This window comes from Meira miltonrushii, assembly GCF_003144205.1.
Source record: "Meira miltonrushii strain MCA 3882 unplaced genomic scaffold FA14scaffold_3, whole genome shotgun sequence".
Lineage (NCBI taxonomy): Eukaryota > Fungi > Basidiomycota > Exobasidiomycetes > Exobasidiales > Brachybasidiaceae > Meira > Meira miltonrushii.
Window position 1 is genome coordinate 3,014,827 of NW_020289945.1, and position 18,092 is coordinate 3,032,918.

General features: G+C 42.4%; 9 protein-coding genes across 9 annotated transcripts; 4 read left to right on the plus strand and 5 right to left on the minus strand.

Moving 5' to 3' along the window:
* Positions 1–87: 87 nt before the first annotated feature.
* FA14DRAFT_123400 (WD40 repeat-like protein) lies at positions 88–2,613 on the plus strand (the record flags this gene model as incomplete). The annotated part of the gene is made up of 2 exons (XM_025496568.1): positions 88–2,383; positions 2,432–2,613. 2 exons carry the CDS (start codon positions 88–90, stop codon positions 2,611–2,613), a joined length of 2,478 nt encoding a protein of 825 aa, XP_025354685.1.
* Positions 2,614–2,805: 192 nt separating this feature from the next.
* On the plus strand, positions 2,806–3,508 carry FA14DRAFT_168600 (uncharacterized protein; the record flags this gene model as incomplete). Its single annotated transcript, XM_025500148.1, has 3 exons — positions 2,806–2,940; positions 3,020–3,139; positions 3,188–3,508. The coding sequence occupies exons 1-3, from the start codon at positions 2,875–2,877 to the stop codon at positions 3,506–3,508; spliced, it is 507 nt and encodes a 168-aa protein (XP_025354686.1). The 5' UTR covers positions 2,806–2,874.
* A 307-nt stretch (positions 3,509–3,815) lies between these two features.
* FA14DRAFT_123953 (uncharacterized protein) lies at positions 3,816–4,790 on the plus strand (the record flags this gene model as incomplete). The annotated part of the gene is made up of 1 exon (XM_025496612.1): positions 3,816–4,790. One exon carries the CDS (start codon positions 3,816–3,818, stop codon positions 4,788–4,790), a length of 975 nt encoding a protein of 324 aa, XP_025354687.1.
* A 43-nt stretch (positions 4,791–4,833) lies between these two features.
* Positions 4,834–7,057, minus strand: FA14DRAFT_72021 (glycoside hydrolase family 2 multidomain protein). The gene has a single exon (XM_025502758.1). It carries the CDS (start codon positions 6,761–6,763, stop codon positions 4,877–4,879), a length of 1,887 nt encoding a protein of 628 aa, XP_025354688.1. The 5' UTR covers positions 6,764–7,057; the 3' UTR covers positions 4,834–4,876.
* Positions 7,058–7,547: 490 nt separating this feature from the next.
* On the plus strand, positions 7,548–12,017 carry FA14DRAFT_161796 (putative Leptomycin B resistance protein pmd1). Its single transcript, XM_025499300.1, has one exon. The coding sequence runs from the start codon at positions 7,734–7,736 to the stop codon at positions 11,883–11,885; it is 4,152 nt and encodes a 1,383-aa protein (XP_025354689.1). The 5' UTR covers positions 7,548–7,733; the 3' UTR covers positions 11,886–12,017.
* Positions 11,952–14,307, minus strand: FA14DRAFT_181015 (uncharacterized protein; the record flags this gene model as incomplete). Its single annotated transcript, XM_025501052.1, has 3 exons — positions 11,952–12,646; positions 12,829–13,388; positions 13,994–14,307. 3 exons carry the CDS (start codon positions 14,305–14,307, stop codon positions 11,952–11,954), a joined length of 1,569 nt encoding a protein of 522 aa, XP_025354690.1.
* A 499-nt stretch (positions 14,308–14,806) lies between these two features.
* FA14DRAFT_157053 (uncharacterized protein) lies at positions 14,807–15,364 on the minus strand (the record flags this gene model as incomplete). The annotated part of the gene is made up of 1 exon (XM_025497871.1): positions 14,807–15,364. The coding sequence occupies one exon, from the start codon at positions 15,362–15,364 to the stop codon at positions 14,807–14,809; it is 558 nt and encodes a 185-aa protein (XP_025354691.1).
* A 384-nt stretch (positions 15,365–15,748) lies between these two features.
* FA14DRAFT_157054 (uncharacterized protein) lies at positions 15,749–16,399 on the minus strand (the record flags this gene model as incomplete). Its single annotated transcript, XM_025497872.1, has 1 exon — positions 15,749–16,399. One exon carries the CDS (start codon positions 16,397–16,399, stop codon positions 15,749–15,751), a length of 651 nt encoding a protein of 216 aa, XP_025354692.1.
* Positions 16,400–16,726: 327 nt separating this feature from the next.
* On the minus strand, positions 16,727–17,329 carry FA14DRAFT_157055 (uncharacterized protein; the record flags this gene model as incomplete). The annotated part of the gene is made up of 1 exon (XM_025497873.1): positions 16,727–17,329. One exon carries the CDS (start codon positions 17,327–17,329, stop codon positions 16,727–16,729), a length of 603 nt encoding a protein of 200 aa, XP_025354693.1.
* Positions 17,330–18,092: the final 763 nt, after the last annotated feature.

An 18,092-nucleotide genomic window follows, 5' to 3' on the forward strand; every position in this document is an offset into this window, starting at 1 on the left:
TCTGGTTCGGCATCACAGCAATCATTAAGCGGTACTTCAAATACGCCAGGTGGACTCAATACGCCCAACACCCTTCTGAGCGATTCAATGACGCCTGCACAAACGTCTGCTGTACTTTCTTACTTCAAAAAGAGAGGTTTCAAAAAGGGAGAAGATACATTAAGAGCAGAAATTGAAGCATTGACAAATGGTCAAAATCCTCAACAAGCACGAACAAATATTGGCATGCGATTTGGCAGTCCATCCGTAAGTCTGTTCGATCTAGCGGTAAAGAGTGCACCTCGTGAACCCAATGCAACAGGCACTGCTAATGGAACGTCCAATGGATCGAGTAACTCGCCTTTGGGACAATTGGAACAAGCTGCTGTGCAGGCACTGATGCTTGATCCAACTGACAGATCTAGAGGCTTCAGCAAGCTAAGAAATTGGTGTGAAGGTAGTCTGGAGATCTATCAGCCTGAACTACAGCCTCTCCTATTGCCATTATTCGTCCATAGCTATTTGGATTTGATCGATTTAGGATTTGGGGCTGCAGCATCCGCGTTCTATACGGCCAATTCTTGGACATTTTTACCACAACATGCTGCTTTGCTTGCCGATTTGCGATTCATTTCGCTCCCGTCTCATGTGGCAGAGGACCCTATCGCTCAAAGATTCAGAAGTGAAAGGTTTGTGATCAAAATGACGTCAACCGTGTTCTCATTGCTATTAGGATGGCTCACCGATGGGAGTGGGCCTGCAGGCGGCGCAGGAGCTGGTGAAGGAGTAGGAGATGATGGTGCTGGCGAGCACGACCGAAGGGCTCGAGAAGCAATGTTGAAGATCATCAATGAAAGAATGCGCGTTCAAGTTATTGATGTGAAGTCACAACAGCTAAGCATAACAGCTCTCGAAGAAAGCACTGGACTGACAGGAGCAGGTCCAGCATATTCTGCTACAGGATTCAAATCTCGCAAATATCCTGCATTATTCTCGGCAGTCGTTTCGGATCGGGATGCAGTATTGGACTACAATCAAAATGCAGCAGGCCCTCAACTTAAGCTGGGAGCTGATATTCCACTATCGGAGAAATTACAGACAGAGGTAGAGCGAGAAGTGGAAAGAGAGGTAAATGCAGAGAATAACAAGCAAGGCAACGAACAGAATAAGGCCATCACACCAAATGCTGGATCTGTCGCGCCCAATCAAAAAGGTCTTCTGCAACCAACCTATACTGACTTACCACCACAAGCACCTGTGTATCGGATAATAGACATAGAACGGGAAGTGGCAAAAGTGCGTGATGCAAGGAAGGCTTTACGATTCAATCTTTCCCTAAATGCAACAACGGGAGAAACCTCAATCGCCAACCTATCGGGCCCTTCATTCATGTCAAACGTTCGCGATGCGAGCTTCAATGCAATGGGTGAAGAAGGTGCCAAAGCAGCCAGGACAGCAGCCCTGCCTAGCATATGCTCTTATACCTATCACGATGCTGATGATGGTCTTACCTGCTCAAAATTCTCACCCGATCTCAGCTTGATGGCAGCTGGATTTGAAGAGAGCTATGTACAAGTATGGAGCTTGAAGGGGGAGCCTTTACGCGGTCTTCGTAACGATTTCACACTTTCACAGGTACGTGACCGCAAAGCGTTGGACCGTCACCGTGAACGAACTACTCAATCGACGAGGAAGCTGATCGGTCATAGCGGGCCAGTGTATGGAGTTTCGTTTGACCCTATTGGAGGAAGTGCTACACCGCCTCGTCATTTGCTTAGTGCAAGTGCTGATTCTACCGTTCGCCTATGGAGTTTAGACACATTCACAGCTTTGGTAGCATACAGAGGACATCAACAACCTGTATGGGATGTAGAATGGAGTCCTTTAGGACTATACTTTGCTACCGTTAGTGCGGACAAAACAGCAAGATTATGGAGTACTGAACGTGTGAACCCGTTGCGAATGTATGCCGGACATTTGAGCGATGTAGACTGTCTCAACTTCCATCCGAACAGTTTGTACCTCGCTACAGGTTCATCGGATCGTTCGTGTAGATTATGGGACGTTCAACGCGGAGCATGTGTACGATTGTTTGTCGGTCATCAAAGTGCAATCTCATGTGTAAAAGTGAGTCCTGATGGTCGTTATCTTGCTTCGGCAGGTGCAGGTAATTCACCCACAACGGCAGCAGATGGAAATGATTGTTCGATCAGCATTTGGGATTTGGGCAGTGGAAAGAGAATCAAGAAGATGTGGGGACATACAGCTTCGATTTTGTCGATGGATTTCAGTGTTGATGGATCGATGCTCGTTAGTTCAAGTGCCGATTGTCAAGTTCGCTGCTGGGACGTTCGTGGAGCGGGCGGTGTACGCAAGCCGAATGCGTTTGGGGCTTCCATGAAAAGTGCAACGATGAATGATGGTCCTTTAAGTAGTAATGCGGCTGGAGGAGGACAAGATGCGATCGCACTTGCTGACGGTCAAATGCAAAATTCGTCCGAAGCGAACGAACAACAATCTAGTGCAGATTGTATAACCACAATGTTTACCAAACAAACTCCTATGTTGGATGTTCATTTCACTCCACGTAACCTTTGCTTAACTGCTGGTGCTTTTGATGCCAGCGTTTTTTGATGTCATTAGATTGACATTTTTACCTTGTAATTTGTATCAATATGCTCTTTTCCTGTAAAACACAATCAAAAAATAGTATCGTCATGATGCTTGTGAAGGGACGACGCGTTGACGGTTAAACTTTTAATTGCTTGACAGGTGCAGCACAATCAAGATAAGATTAACAGATTAAAGAGACACCGAGCTCCTATCTGAGAAACATCTACCTCTTTTCATCACCGTCACCATAGAGTCGAAGAGGTGCACTGCAACAGTGATACGATGACGAGCGTTGTAGGGCGGATACGCTCATCCTTGCCCTCATTATCGGTAGAGCTGGAGAATAAGGTGAGTGAATGCAGTCAAATGCAAAGAAGTATCAGGGTAAGGTGAACTGACCATACAATCCTCATCTTGATCCTGAAAGGGTTCCGTCGCTCGTGATCATTTGGCCGGAGAGAGGACTTTTTTGGCATGGTTGCGTACATCGTTGGCATTGGTCAGCTTAGGCGTTGCGATTGCGCAATTGTTCAAATTACCTGAATTGGTTGAGCCGAATTCGAATAAAGGAAGCGATGGACCTTCTCTGTTGCAGTATATTTTCGGCTATCCTGATCAATCTCAGCAATCAGCCACGTACCTCGTCCAAGACGAAGGAGAAGATATCTTCGATCCGCTAGCTATGAACAGGTTGGACAGTTTACGTTCATTGGGAAAACCTCTCGGTGGAACGTGTATTGCTCTTGGAGCACTATGTTTGATCATGGGTGCTTATCGATATTTCAAAGTTCAGAATACACTTATGAAAGGTTCTTTTCCTCCTTCAAAAATCGAAATTTCAATCATGGCTTTATTTACTGGTGCTTTGATCGTTGCTGCGTTTGGTATCATTGTAGGCGCTCAACTGAATCGGTAGGGCTCAAGTCTGATTATATACTTTATACATAATCTTGTCACTTTAATATATCTATTGCTACATCTCCCAAGATACCGTCTTTCTAGTGAAATATCCTCATCGCTATCAGCAAGCACCTTCTGCAGCATAGACTGTCATGCCTTTTTGTTCGCACGGACGCGCGGTGCTTAAAATTTAGGTTGAATTAAGAAGAAGTATTGGTCGAGATCTTCCTCACTCCGTTCACCAACAATACTCGGTCATTATGGCACCCAGACCATCGCAAGGTGGAACGATGGGGCCGACAAGCGATGCATCAGGTATGCGAATGCCAACACTCGCCAAAGCACCTCTGCCATTAGAACAACTAACTCAACTTCAACGACGGATGGCACACCTGTTAAACTCTGTAACCGAATTACAAGATCACGTAATGAATGCGCAAACGCTGGATGAATGGCCGTCACTATTGAGTAGACACCTGACAATCGTTTCACAAACTCATTCATTAAGTCAATTCATCTCTTTGGCAAATCCGAATAATTTGAACGCTCAATTGGCAAAACGTGATGAAATTTTAATGGAAGATGCGATGCAAAATAATAAATTCTCACAAGACGATGGTGATAGACAGGGAGATGGTGGAGTAGGGATAAGTGGCTCGAACGCAAGTCATGATGCCTTATATGGAGGCAAGCCTGGTGCCGAAAAAAGCAGTGAGGCAGAGGATGGACCTAGACTGCCCAAGCTGACATACAGTGAAGGAGAAAATAATCCGCTCAGGAAAGCAGCCCCACATCCCTTTTACCCTTTGGATGCCGAGAAAGCACAAACTGTCATCCCATCTTTATTGCTACCTAGAGGACTAGATGGAAAGGTGACAGAAGATGCGGACCGAAGATGGCAAGAATGGCTAAAGACGTATGCAGGCATTCAAGATCCTTTACCGAATAGTAAAGAGATGGTTTCGATTGATATGGAAACAAAACGAGCTTGGATAGAACAAATGCATAATCAAATACGAGAATTTGACACTTTTGCTTCCAAAGCCACACGTTCTTACATACATGCAAGAGAAGCTACAGATGAATTGGGTCAACGATATGATTGGAAGATGCGATTGGCGCCTGATGAAGATAGCGATCAGGAGGATGTTGAGGGAGAAGAAGAGGACATAAAGATGGACGAAGACACCAATGAAGCGGAGGATCGAAAGCGTAAGCGGGAAGATGAAGATGTGCAGAGCGGTAAAGAGGTCTCTCTAAAAAGCGTTCAGCAATTCCTCAAATCCGGACAAGTTTAACACATTGTATACATAATCACATAATCATTTCTGTATTTGTACGAAATTTTATACACTATGCAAATCTATACCAGCATACACTCTTCTCAATAGAAAGGTCGACGGCCAAACACATGACGAAGTTTTTCCGGATCGATTTTATGTTGACGTTCCTTTGTAAGGATTCCGTTCGTTTCTTGTTCGGTATCCGTAGTTTGCGTATAACAAAAGCCTTGACAAATACCTCCATCGATGATAGCATCAACAACTCCTTTGATACGCTCAAGCAATTCATCTTCATTTCCTGCTTTATGATAACCCCAAGAATCTTTTCGATCTCCATCTGCTCCTTCTAATGAAATACCTCCCATTTCTGTGCACAAGATTGGCTTTCCATCGTATGCCGGTTCGCCTGGCAAGATGATATCTTTGCCAGACTTTGGCATGAGGATCAAATTTACATTGGCGGCCGTGTTGCGTAAGATGTTTGCATCGATATAATCATGGAATCCCACCATATCGCTCGTACCTTGTTCCCAGCCATCATTAGAAATGATCAATCTAGTCGGATCAAGAGTCTTGGTTAGATAATACATTGCCGTCAGATAATTTCTTTGTCTTTGCGATTGCGGTAAATTTGGCACACCCCATGATTCGTTGAAAGGTGTCCAAGAGATGATGGAAGGGTGATTGATCTGTTGCATGACTGCTTCAGTCCATTCGGCCTGGAATCGCAAAATGGCTTCTTGTGAGAATGCATATGGGCTTGCCATTTCACCCCAAACCAGATAACCCAATTTATCTGCCCAATACAAGAATCGTGGATCTTCAACCTTTTGATGCTTTCTACAACCGTTCATGCCCACCGCTTTCATGCCTTCGATGTCATTCTTAAAAGCTTCATCAGTTGGCGCTGTTAATCCTGATCCTGGCCAGTATCCTTGATCGAGATTCAAAGCCTGGAAGAGACGAACGTTATTCAAACAAATCTTCCCGTCTGTGATATGGATCTTACGCATGCCCGTGTATGTTTGAACGATATCCAGCACTTGACCTTCAGAAGTGATCAAAGATAGCTGAATGTCGTACAGCGTTGGATGATCAGGGCTCCAAAGCGCAAGACCTTCTTGCCATTGTTCCTTCTTGATCACCTCTGCTAGTGAAGCTGGGCGTTCGATCCCATCAAACAAGACTCCAACTGTCACCGCAGCTGATGCAGTTTGATTGGAGATCAGGCTGCGACTTGATCCGATGAAAACGCCAGACAGTGTCACAGTTGCTTCCAAAAATGCACCGGCCGTATGTGCATCACGCCCGCTTGTTCCTACATTTGCCAAATCTGCTGCAATGTGAATCGTGCCACGATCGATATCTGTCGTGATCACTGCTTTGTCAATATGAGATCTTCCCACATGCTCAAGCCAAACAGGTTGCCAGATACCAGAAGTAGGATAATACCATATACTTTCGATGTCCGATTTCCAATATTGTTTTCCACGTGGCTGTGTTACATCGTGTGGGGCATCACGAACACGAACAACGATTGGAATTTGTTGAGCTTCCTTCAATGCGAAATGTCTCAGCTGTGGAGTGATATCACAACTAAAGCCAACATGACCACCTTGGTGTTGTTTAACTTGAACGCCTCCAACCCAAACGGTGCATTGATAATCCACTGCGCCAAAGTGTAAAATGATACGATCCATTTCATCATTTTCGATATTTGCCGGTTTGCTGATGGTACGTGCATACCAGATCACTTCATGATCGTTCTTATCATTGATTCCAGATGCTTCTGTTTGATGTGCAAATGGAACAATGATCGTCTTTTCAAACGGTCCTTTCCCTTCCCCGTTCCACTGCCACCAACCATGATCTTGACCAATATCATGATCATCAAATGCGAAATCCCATTCACCATTCAAGGTTTCCCAATGTGTTTTTGGTCTAAACCAATCTGGTCTTGGATGTTCAGGTCTTGGGATATTTGCCATTTTTGCAATTGACCTTTTGGTTGTAGGGAGGAGAGGAAGAACCAAGCGGCCTCTATTTTTATTTTTAGGGTGCGGGGAATTTGTAGAAATGGCCCCTGCGTGCGTGCATGACAGCTGTTAGACAAAACGCCGGCGTTAAATACTTCATTGCTTGGGAAAGGTGCGGGAGGCAGGCAATGTAATCCGCACGAATAACCGACTTGAATCTATTCATATGAAATGGAATAAATAATGCCCGCTACCAGGCACAATCATTATTTGCTGAGCAGATGCATACTCAAGGTTAACGAGTACTGAATGAGATAACACATGGAACAAAAATGAAAAGTCTTGCTTTGCTTAATCGCCTAAAATGATGCAGCAGTGATTATAATGTACACTCCATGGAGAAAAGACGCGTTGACTAGGAAGGCTTATTCGGTTCTGTGTGGCTGTGATAAACTGTTCTTTTTGTTGGTCGTTATTCCGATGTAAATCTAGTCATTCGAGTCAAGCTATAGAGAGATAGCTCGTTAGAACTTCTCCACGGCGTTCAAATCTTTAGATATATGTATAATGTCTCTCAGCTATAAATGTGTGCAGCCGAGTAAAAATACTTCTATCAATGTGTTCACCGCGGAGTACGAATGCAGAAGCAGAGAAATAAAGGTGCTTTTCCATTCTTTACGCGTGCATAATATCCTTAACGGAGCCTAAGGGTGTAAATCCGCACTTTGAATGAATGCATAAGATAAAGGGCATTTTAGGAGCAATAATGCATAATCACTTACTTTCTTTTCTTTTGCCATCGATGACGGGATTTCAAACTGACTCTGAAGTTATATAATGGATATGTTCATCTCAATCAACCTCAATCAATCAATATAACATTCATCACAAAGAAAGGAGCGTGCAAGTCATTTACCAAGCAGCAAAGGCTGCCTACTCTTTCCACCCCGCCTAAACGCACATCTAAACAAATCCGACGATCATGTCAGATAATCGTGGTAATCAAGATGAATTGCATCTTCATGTGCAAAACTCAAATACGCCCTCAGATAGTCAAAAGAGTGAATTGGTAAACGAAAATCAACAATCAATCTATAAACCAAATGATGAAAAATCAATCGTTGCTTCGGCCAATACAGTTGGAATCACTCCAAACGAAAAGATTGAAGAACAAGATGGAAGTAATAGTATCGCTGTTGATATGTCAGACGGTGAAGGAAGTATGGACGAAGATGAAATGATCTTGGCAAAAGCAAGATTCGTGGATTTGTTCAGATTTGCGACTAAATGGGATATCTTTTGGAACTTGTGTGGTGTGGTGGCAGCAGGTGCAGCAGGGGCCGCTCAACCGATTATGACAATCATCTTTGGTAATCTGACAACGACGTTTTTGACATACACAAACACACTTTCCGATAAAAACGCCACTCCCGAATCTTTGGCAGCAGCAAGGGCGTCACTTAAACATTACATCAGTCAAGATGCACTCTATCTTGTCTATACCGGTATTGCTATGTTTGGTGCTACGTACATCTATATGGCAACATGGATCTATACAGGAGAAGAAATTACCAGAAGAACGCGAGAGACATATCTTGCCTCCATCTTACGTCAAGAGATTGCTTATTTCGACACAATCGGAGCAGGAGAAGTAACTTCACGCATTCAAAATGACATTCATCTTATTCAAGAAGGTATTTCGGACAAATTTCCAATGAGCGTCATGTTTGTTGCCACGTTTATTGCCGGTTTTGTTGTAGCTTATGCTCGTTCTTGGCAATTATCCCTTGCGATGAGTTCAGTCTTGCCATGCATCATTGGTGCAGGTGCATTGATGAACGTGTTTGTCACCAAGTATCAACAGATCGAATTGCAGTATATCGCCCAGGCTGCCTCTGTCGCAGAAGAAGCTTTGAGTACCGTCCGAACCGCCAAAGCGTTTGCCATTGAACAAAGGTTGGTTGACTTGTACGATGAAAGCAACGTAGAAACGACAAAGCAAGGAAAGCGGAAAGCCATCGTTCAAGGTGTAGGTTTCGGAATATTCTTCTTTGTCATTTATGCTTCGTATGGATTGGCTTTCTACTTTGGATCGAAACTGCTAGCAAGTGGTCGCTTGGACAGTGGAACAGTGATGAACGTGATCTTTTCAATCTTTATTGGTGCATTTTCATTGGCAATGTTGGCGCCTAATCTTACAGCTTTGTCTTATGCCACTTCTGCTGCTGCAAAGATTTACGAAACGATCGATCGTCAATCGCAAATTGATTCTGCCAATCCGACAGGTTTGAAGCCGGAAAAGTGTATTGGGGAAATTGAATTACAAAATGTCTTTTTCCGTTATCCTGCCAGACGTGAGGTGCCGATTATGGAAGATTTTTCACTTCGTGTTCCGGCTGGCAAGTCGACTGCTTTGGTGGGCGCAAGTGGAAGTGGTAAATCTACCATTGTTGCCTTGTTGGAGCGATTCTATGATCCTGATGAAGGTCGTGTTCTGCTGGATGGCGTTGATACGAAAGAGATCAATTTGATCTGGTTACGTACTCAGATGGGATATGTGGCTCAAGAGCCGGTCTTATTCTCTACAACCATCCGCAAGAATATCGAATATGGTCTTATCAATACCCCTTACGAACATCTCTCGACCGAAGAAAAGGACAAGATGGTTCAATACGCTGCCGAACAGGCAAATGCACATGGTTTCATTACCCAATTGCCAAACGGATACGATACACTTGTAGGAGAACGCGGATTCTTACTCAGTGGAGGACAAAAGCAAAGAATTGCAATAGCTCGTGCTATTGTGAAGAAGCCAGTGATTTTGTTGTTAGATGAAGCCACTTCTGCTTTGGACACACAAAGTGAAGGTATCGTACAAGAAGCTTTGGATCGTGCAGCGAAGGGAAGAACGACGATTGTGATCGCGCATCGATTATCTACAATCCGTAAAAGTGACAATATTGTCGTGATGGGTAAAGGTGTTATCTTGGACGAAGGTACGCATGATTCACTTTTGGCTAAACAGGAAGGTGCTTATTTCGGTTTGGTAAATGCGCAAAAGATTCGAGCAGGTGATTCGACAAACAATACATACGATCGCGAAGAAGATATCCGCAAAGCCAAAGAAAAAGAAGAACGTGAGGCCGAAAAGTTGAGAGCAGAAGCCAAAGCGGAAATGCCAGAAGGTCTTGTGAGACGCCTTACAAGTCGTAGCGTTCTGAGCGGAATGAAAGAAGAAAAGCCAAAAAAGAAGAAGGAAAAGCGAAGAAGTTTGTTTTACTTACTTTATCGTTTGGCTTTGATCAATAAGGATTATATTTGGACATTGTATGTTCCTGGTATTATCGGTTCGATCGCTTCAGGTGCTGTTTATCCCTGCTTTTCGATTTTGTTCGGTAAATCTCTGCAAGATTACTCGCTTTGTAGCACTCATGAGGGCGGGTTCAACGGAAGCAGGATGGAATGTCCCGAGCCGAATCGGTCTATCATGCGACACAACAGTGACCAGAATGCTCTTTGGTTCTTTGTTATTTCGATTCTTGCAGTGTTTGCAATCGCCATCCAGAACGGATTTATGATCTTGGCTTCAAGTATTCTGATGGAACGATTGAGACGCATGACCCTCAAAGCGATGCTTCGTGCTGATGTGAGCTTTTTTGACGAGGAAGAGAATAGTAGTGGAACCTTAACTTCTGCCCTTGCGGAGAACAGTCAAAGGATTAACGGCTTGGTCGGTGTTACATTGGGAACTATCATTCAAAGTGTTAGTACGCTGATTATTGGTTGGGTGATTGCTCTGGCATACGGATGGAAGCTCGCTTTACCAATGATAGCCACAAGTCCTCTCACTCTTTCAGCGGGATTCATTCGATTGCAAATTGTCGTTCTGAAGGACAAGAAAGTCAAAAGAGCCCATGAGAATGCTGCTCAACGAGCATGTGAAGCAGCGGCTGCAATTCGAACGGTTGCTTCACTCACACGTGAAAAGCATACTGTAGATTTATACAAAGAGGAATTGAAAGAGCCAGGAAGGATTACCCATCGAACTGCATTTTACGGAAATATTCTTTATTCGATCAGTCAAGCACTCGCACTTCCAACGATCGCCTTGGGTTTCTGGTACGGTAGTAGATTGTTGATCAATGGGGAAATTAGTAGTGGACACTTCTTTACCGTTTTAACTGCGACCGTGTTTGCAAGTATTCAAGCAGGTAATGCGTTCAGCTTTGTTCCTGATGTCAGTCAAGCTCATGGTGCAGCTGAAGAATCTTTCCGCTTGATTGATAGCGTACCAGAGATTGATTCGGAGAGTGACAAGGGAATCATCTTGGAAGAATGTGAAGGTAATGTGACATTTGAAGATGTTCACTTCCGCTATCCAACCCGACCTGCAGTTCCAGTTCTGCGCGGAATTGACTTGGAGGTAAAAGCTGGAACGTATTGCGCTTTGGTAGGGGGTTCTGGATGCGGTAAATCAACAACGATTCAATTGATTGAACGATTTTACGATCCACAAGCAGGAAAGGTTCTGATTGATGGACATGATATTAAAACGATCAATGTACGATCTTTACGCAGATATATTGCACTCGTTTCTCAAGAACCAACTTTGTACGAAGGTACGATCGGATGGAATATCGCATTAGGTGCAGCCGGATGGGGAATCGGTGATGTGGAAGATAACACATACGAAGGTGATGCGATTGAAAAAGTTACTGAACAACAAATGCGAAAAGCTGCAAGACAGGCAAACATTTTACGATTTATTGATAGTCTACCGGACGGATTTGATACGCTTGTTGGAAGTCGTGGAACTGCATTGAGTGGTGGACAAAAACAAAGAATAGCGATCGCAAGAGCATTGATCAGAGAACCAAAGATTTTGTTGTTGGACGAAGCAACTTCTGCTTTAGACAGTGAAAGTGAACAAGTCGTTCAAGAAGCATTGGATAAAGCAAGTAGAGGTAGAACGACGATTGCAATTGCCCATCGATTATCGACCATCAGTAGAGCGGATCGAATTTTCTGTTTGAAAGATGGAAAAGTGAGCGAACAAGGTGATCATTCTACCTTGATGGAGCAAAATGGAGTGTATGCCCATTTAGTCAGTTTACAAGAACTTCAAGCCGATTAGAAAAACTTTTGCTTAAATCGTGCACATTCATGGATCTTCTATGTACATATAAACATGCTTCTGCTTTTAATTATTATTTTCGTCAGCTTTGCTTTGGTTATTTTGTTCTTTTTTCCTATAGTAAAATTGCATACGTCTTTTTCGAATTGTGACCCTATTGCGTTCGCGATATTGACTTTCCTTTTCACGAGCACGTTCTAGATTTTCGCTTCGCAACTTGTTCCTTTTTTCGTTATTACGTTGTCGATTCTTTTCACGCCATTGAGCGTGGTGATCTCGAATTTCTTCTAAATGGTTTTCTTCGTATTTCTTTTTCCTCTTTTTCATATTTTCAAAGTAACGCATATCCTGTTCAGTCAGCGTTCCTGCCAATTTACGCTCTCGAATTCTGTCTCTATATCTTTTTGATGCTAATCGTTCCACTTCTCTTTGTTTTTCACTTTTTCCGCTTATAATTATCTTTGGTTTTCGTTTCCATCGTTTTGGCTCTTTGCTTGGATTACTTTGATAGTGGTTTGCCGTTTGAGAGTTCCCATGGATTGCACTTTCAGCGTTCGTGCTACCTATTTGATTACCCGTTATATGCTCAGGATAAGAATGTGAGTCACCATTTTGCTGTCCAAGGCTAAGTAACAAAGTATCATGCCCAGGGCTGCTTGCCGGAGAAGGCGTCTCGTTCAGATCAAAGCTCCTTGTTCGCTTCATCTGTCCATGAACATGCATCGATTGCATCAACGCAAAATACAGGATCAAATACTTCACTATAGCATGACAGGACATCATTTGAATATACGAGGTGAAATGAAGATGTTCAAAATTTAAAATGCTTATAAGCAGATGCAAATCAATAAAAATTTGCGTACGTAGATCGAGTAGCATATGAAAGAGTCAAAAATGAACAGCCCTCGAGTGATAAGCTGTGCAGTTGTATCAGATTACTAACCAGCATCATCGTCTTGCTTCTCAGACAGAGCTTTCTTCTTCAGTCTTTCTTTCTCTCTGTACTTCATACGATACTCGTTTACTTTTTCGGGATGTTGTTCTTTCCATTGTCTTACTCTGTCTTTATTGTATCCACTATTCTTTTGACGCCATTTAAGAGCATATTCTTGTATCTCCTTCTTCTTCCTTACCCTATAAGCTTTGTCTTTCTTTCTCTTCGTTTCCAGATGCCGTATATCGCTTTGCAGCAATGTACCGGCTAATTGTCTTTCACGAAGCTGCTGTCTACGCTTCTTTTGTCTTTCAGTATCTGCCCTTCTATCCCTTTTTGCATTTGATATCTGTTTACGTTTCCGTCGTCTTTCTGCTGGATCATTTGGATCTACTTGATCTAACTGAATAGTTTGACCAGAATTTATATCACTTGGTCTGTTCGGGTGGCCTTGATTGGATTGCACTTCAGCATTCTGCTGGCTAGGGCTTAAGGCCACAACATCTTCAGGCTCGAGTGAAGGTGTCCTATTTAGGTCAATGTACAATCTCTTTTGTCCTTTTCCTCGACTGTACGAAGCGAAGCATAACAAATAGCACAGAGATACTATCGCCACCTTTTTTGTACAACGAAATCTAATCGAAATCTTCATCAGAGAAGGCTAGATTAGCTGCGATGCATTACAATGGTGAAGAAATACATCTATCATTATATTTAATAGATACACTGCATTGCATTTCATCGCATCATCGGGTCAAAATCGAAGCTGTGTCCTTAGGTAGGACAATACACAATCAATGTGTATACTTGCTCAATACGTGCTCGCATGGGAAAGAACAACAAACAAGATAAATTAAGACTGCATCAATCGTTCTTAGCGGCAATTCTATTTTGCTCTGCCAAAATTTGCTTCCTCTTGAGTCTAGACTTTAAAAGACTGGCTTTGACTTTCTCCGGGTTGTTTGCACGATAACGTTTATCCAATTCTCTTGCTTTTTGCGGATTTTCTTTTCTCCATTTCCTGTTTCTAGCTGCACATTCAGCTCGGTGGTTTTTTTGATAATCTGAATAGTATTTTGTCAGATATTCTTTATTGTCTTGATCGTATCTCTTTTTTGCTGTTTTTTGTAGCTCAATTGATCTTTTATCTTTTTCAGTCAGTGTACCTGCTAACTTACGTTCAAGAAGACCTTGTCGCCTTCTTCTAGACCTTTCACGAGAATAGGCTCGTTTACGTTCGTTTTCCTCATTAAGATCCACTTCTGCTTTGCGTTTCCGCTTCGTCTTCTTTCTAACTACTTCCGCTTTGTTTAATGTATCGGTAGTCATACCTGTTTTGTCGATCGGATACTGCGAATGCACGGTTTCTCCCTCTAAAACATCTTCGGGAGGTGGTGTTTTGTTTAAGTCAAAATCTTTTGGCTCTTTCGTCTGACCGAGAACTTGAATCGTTTCAAATGAAAGGCTTAACGATATAACAGTCAACATGAGAATATAGAATCGCATCATTTGACTGTATGATATGGTACATCAAAGAGAAACAATGTAAAAGTTTCAACTCGCTTTAGTCACCGTAAAGTGGGATACATTCAGCCCCTTCCATATAGTCTTTGTTTTCATTTATCTTACCAGCATACGCAATGGAAGATAGGGAAAATGAGGCTATGCTACTAGAAGTAGAAAAAAAAAACTTCACTAGACTTACAACCTCTTCGCACCATTTGCTGTGATGCACTACAATAGTAAAAGACTTTGAACTTTTGTCATCGTACTGCACTAAATAGATTGATACACTGTACTGCATTGGGCATGTCTTAAGCGGCGTCCTCACGTACAGAAAAACATAAATACTTTGTACGTATATCTGTATAGCCCTTCTTCGCATAGAGAAGGTGGCTACCAAATGTACTACTAGAGCGTCAACTGTTTTTTGGACAGAATTGTCTTGCTTTACCACGCTTTTATTCTTCGGATTGGCTTGAGTCTTCTATTGCTTTCCATCTTGATTAGATTTACATGCTTCTCTTGCTTTTTTTGAATTTGCACTTCTCCATCTTCTAAGTTTGGCAGCGCATTCTTTCAAATGGCTACGACGATAATCCGAATAATATCTTGCAATGTATTCTTTGTTCTTTTGATTGTATTTCTTTTTTGTTGATTTTTCTAGCTCGATTGATCTTTTATCTTCTTCAGTCAACGTACCTGCTAACCTACGTTCTCGAATACCTTGCCGACGTTCTCTAGACTTCTCACGAGCATAGGCTCGCTTACGTTCGACTTTCTCATTAGGATCCACTTCTGCCTTACGCTTTCGCTTTTTTCTTTTTTGATTTACTTCAGCTTCTTTTCCTGTATTGGCTGTCGTACTTGTGTTCTCAATCGAAGGTAATGAACGTATGACTTCTTCCTCTAAGCCATCTTCGGGAGGAGGTGTTTTATTTAAGTCAAGGTCTTTTGACTTTTTGGTCTGACTGAGAACTTGATTCGTTTCAAACAAGAGGCACAACAAAAGAACAGTCCTTGCTAGAATGTAAGATTGCATCATTTGATTATGTAGGATTTATTAGGAAGACATACTGCAATCATCTCATTTCATTTTGATAGATTTCATACACAGCCATGAATTGGTATACTCAGCCCCTTTCGGACTTTCAACCTTTATCTAAGCATTTTTTAGCAAGATATAACAGGTATGTCAGTTGCACCTCTATCACCACCGCTTGTTTGCTCATCAAAATTACATTGAGTCTCATATCAATGACAGGTATATTGGCAGAAATGATTTACAGTGGTCTTTTCATACTTTCGCCATCACACGCATTGATGCACTGCATTACAGTTCATTGCATTGAATCGGGTCTGATGCTGCCTTCTTGGCCACTAAACAAGTATTTTTCACTTGTGTACAATATATACGCATACGATGTTTTTAGAGTGAACTTTGCTTTTCGGTAGATCTATCGTTCGTCTCGACATTTTGCTGTTTAAGTCTTAAACGTGCTTTATCGATTTTGATCTTCTCCGCATTGTTTTCCCGATATCGTCTATCCGATTGTCTTGCTTTTTCCAAATTTTCACTTCTCCATTTCCTGCTTCTGGCTGCAAATTCAGCTAAGTGATTTTTTCGATAATCCTTATGACGTTGTGACAAAGTTTCTTTATGATCTCGATAGTAGTTTTGATAGTGTGACCTCATTGAATCGAGTGTTTTAAGATCACTTTCAGTCAAAGTACCAGCCAACTTGCGTTCTCGAAGACCTTGCCGCCTTTTTTTCGACTTTTCACGATTATAGGCTCTTTTACGTTCGGCTTTCTCATTAGGTTCCACTTTTGCCTTACGTTTTCGATTTTTCTTGTCTTGATTCACCTCTGCTTCATTTACTTTATCGGTAATCATACTAGTGTTATCGATCGGATATTGCGAATGTACGATTTCACCCTCTGGACCATCTTCAGGAGGAGGCGTTTTATTCAAGTCAAAATTCTTTGGCTCTTTTGTTTGACCAAGAACTTGATTTCTGGTTATGAAAAGAAGGCACAAAAATAGAAGAGTCAGTATTAGAATGTAAGATCGCATCATTTGACTATTTTGAAAGAACGAACCATAAAGAAACCCTACTGCAATTATCTCTTTTGAATTTGAAAGATTTATTTAAACAGCTATTTATACACAAGTATGAATATTCAGCCCCTTTCGGACTTTTGTCTTTTACCTGAGCAATATGTAGTAAACATAATAATATTGTCAGATTCACCTCTATGGCCATCGTTTGTTTGCTCATCAAAATTGTATTGAGTCTCATATCAATGACTCATAGATTGTCCGAAATCCTTTACGGTGAAACTTGGCCAATGAACAAGTGTTGTTCACTTGTGCACAGTGTGTATGCTTACGATGTATTTGGAGTCAAGTGTGCTTTTCGGCAGATCTATCGTGAATTACGACTTTTTGCTTCTTCTTCTTCTCTCGCCTCCGTCTATCCGTTTGCCTTGCTTTTTCCAAGTTCTCTTGTCTCCATTTCCTACTTCTAGCCGCATATTCACTTAAATGGTTTAAGTGATACTCCCTAAAGTATTTCGCTAAAGATTGTTTATTATTTTGACGGTATCTACGTTTTCTTGCTTTTGTTAGTTCGAGTGATCTCAAATCGACTTCAGTTAGTGTACCGGCCAACTTACGCTCACGAATACCTTTTCGCCTTTCTCTCGCCTTTTCACGTTTATAGACTTTCTTACGCTCGGCTTCTTCTGTAGGATCTGTTGCTAGCTGCTTTCTTTTCTTTCTACTTTTATTGACGTCCGCTTCTTTTGGTGCTGGAATGTAGCTTTCCGTGTTTATGTTCTCTATTGTATAGTGTGATTTTGTACCTTCATTCTCAGAACCATCTTCGGGGGGAGGTGTTTTGTTTAAGTCAAAGTCTTTTGGCTCTTTCGTCTGACCGAGAACTTGAATCGTTTCAAGCAAAAAGCACAACAAAAGAACAGTCCTTACTAGGATGTAAGATTGCATGATTTGACAATGTAGTATCTATCAGGAAACCACACTGTAATCATCTCACTTCGTTTTCATGGACTTTATACACAGCCATGAATCAAGATATTCAGCCCCTTTCGGACTTTTGTCCTGAGAGCAAACGGAAGCGTTTGGAGGAGTGTGTCTAGCTCGAGCTCATCTTGCACTTGCAACGTCACCAAGTCGGACAGGATGAACGCTTCTTTGATCAAGTGTATTTGATACATCATCCAAAGAGGTCTGCTCTCAAGACCGATGCCTCTTCGACTGCCAGTGATCGCTTGCAAGATCCCCGTGAACGCGAGTGCAGAGTCATCCTCGAATGAAGAAAATTCTGGCCGACTTAATCGACCTCATTTCAACCCAACAAATGACGATGGACTTGCTCGGCAGTGTTGAAAGGATGTCACTGGGAGAAGCAGTCGAATAGTGTGAAGTGGGAGCATGATAAGAGGGAGAAGAAAGACAAATGTCGATGTCAAGTGTACCATTTCTCCGCTGACTCTTGATCAATTCTGTGTGGCATCTTGTGTTAGGTCTTGCCCTTCCTCCCCACCTTCTGCCTTTCCTCCCTAACTTCTGCCCTTCCTCCTTACCTTCTACCCTTCCTCCTTCCGCCCTTCCGCCCTTCCGCCCTTCCGCCCTTCCACCTTCCGCTCTTCCTCCTTCTACCCTTCCTCCTTCTACCCTTCCTCCTTCTACCCTTCCTCCTTCTACCCTTCCTCCTTCTACCCTTCCTCCTTCTACCCTTCCTCCTTCT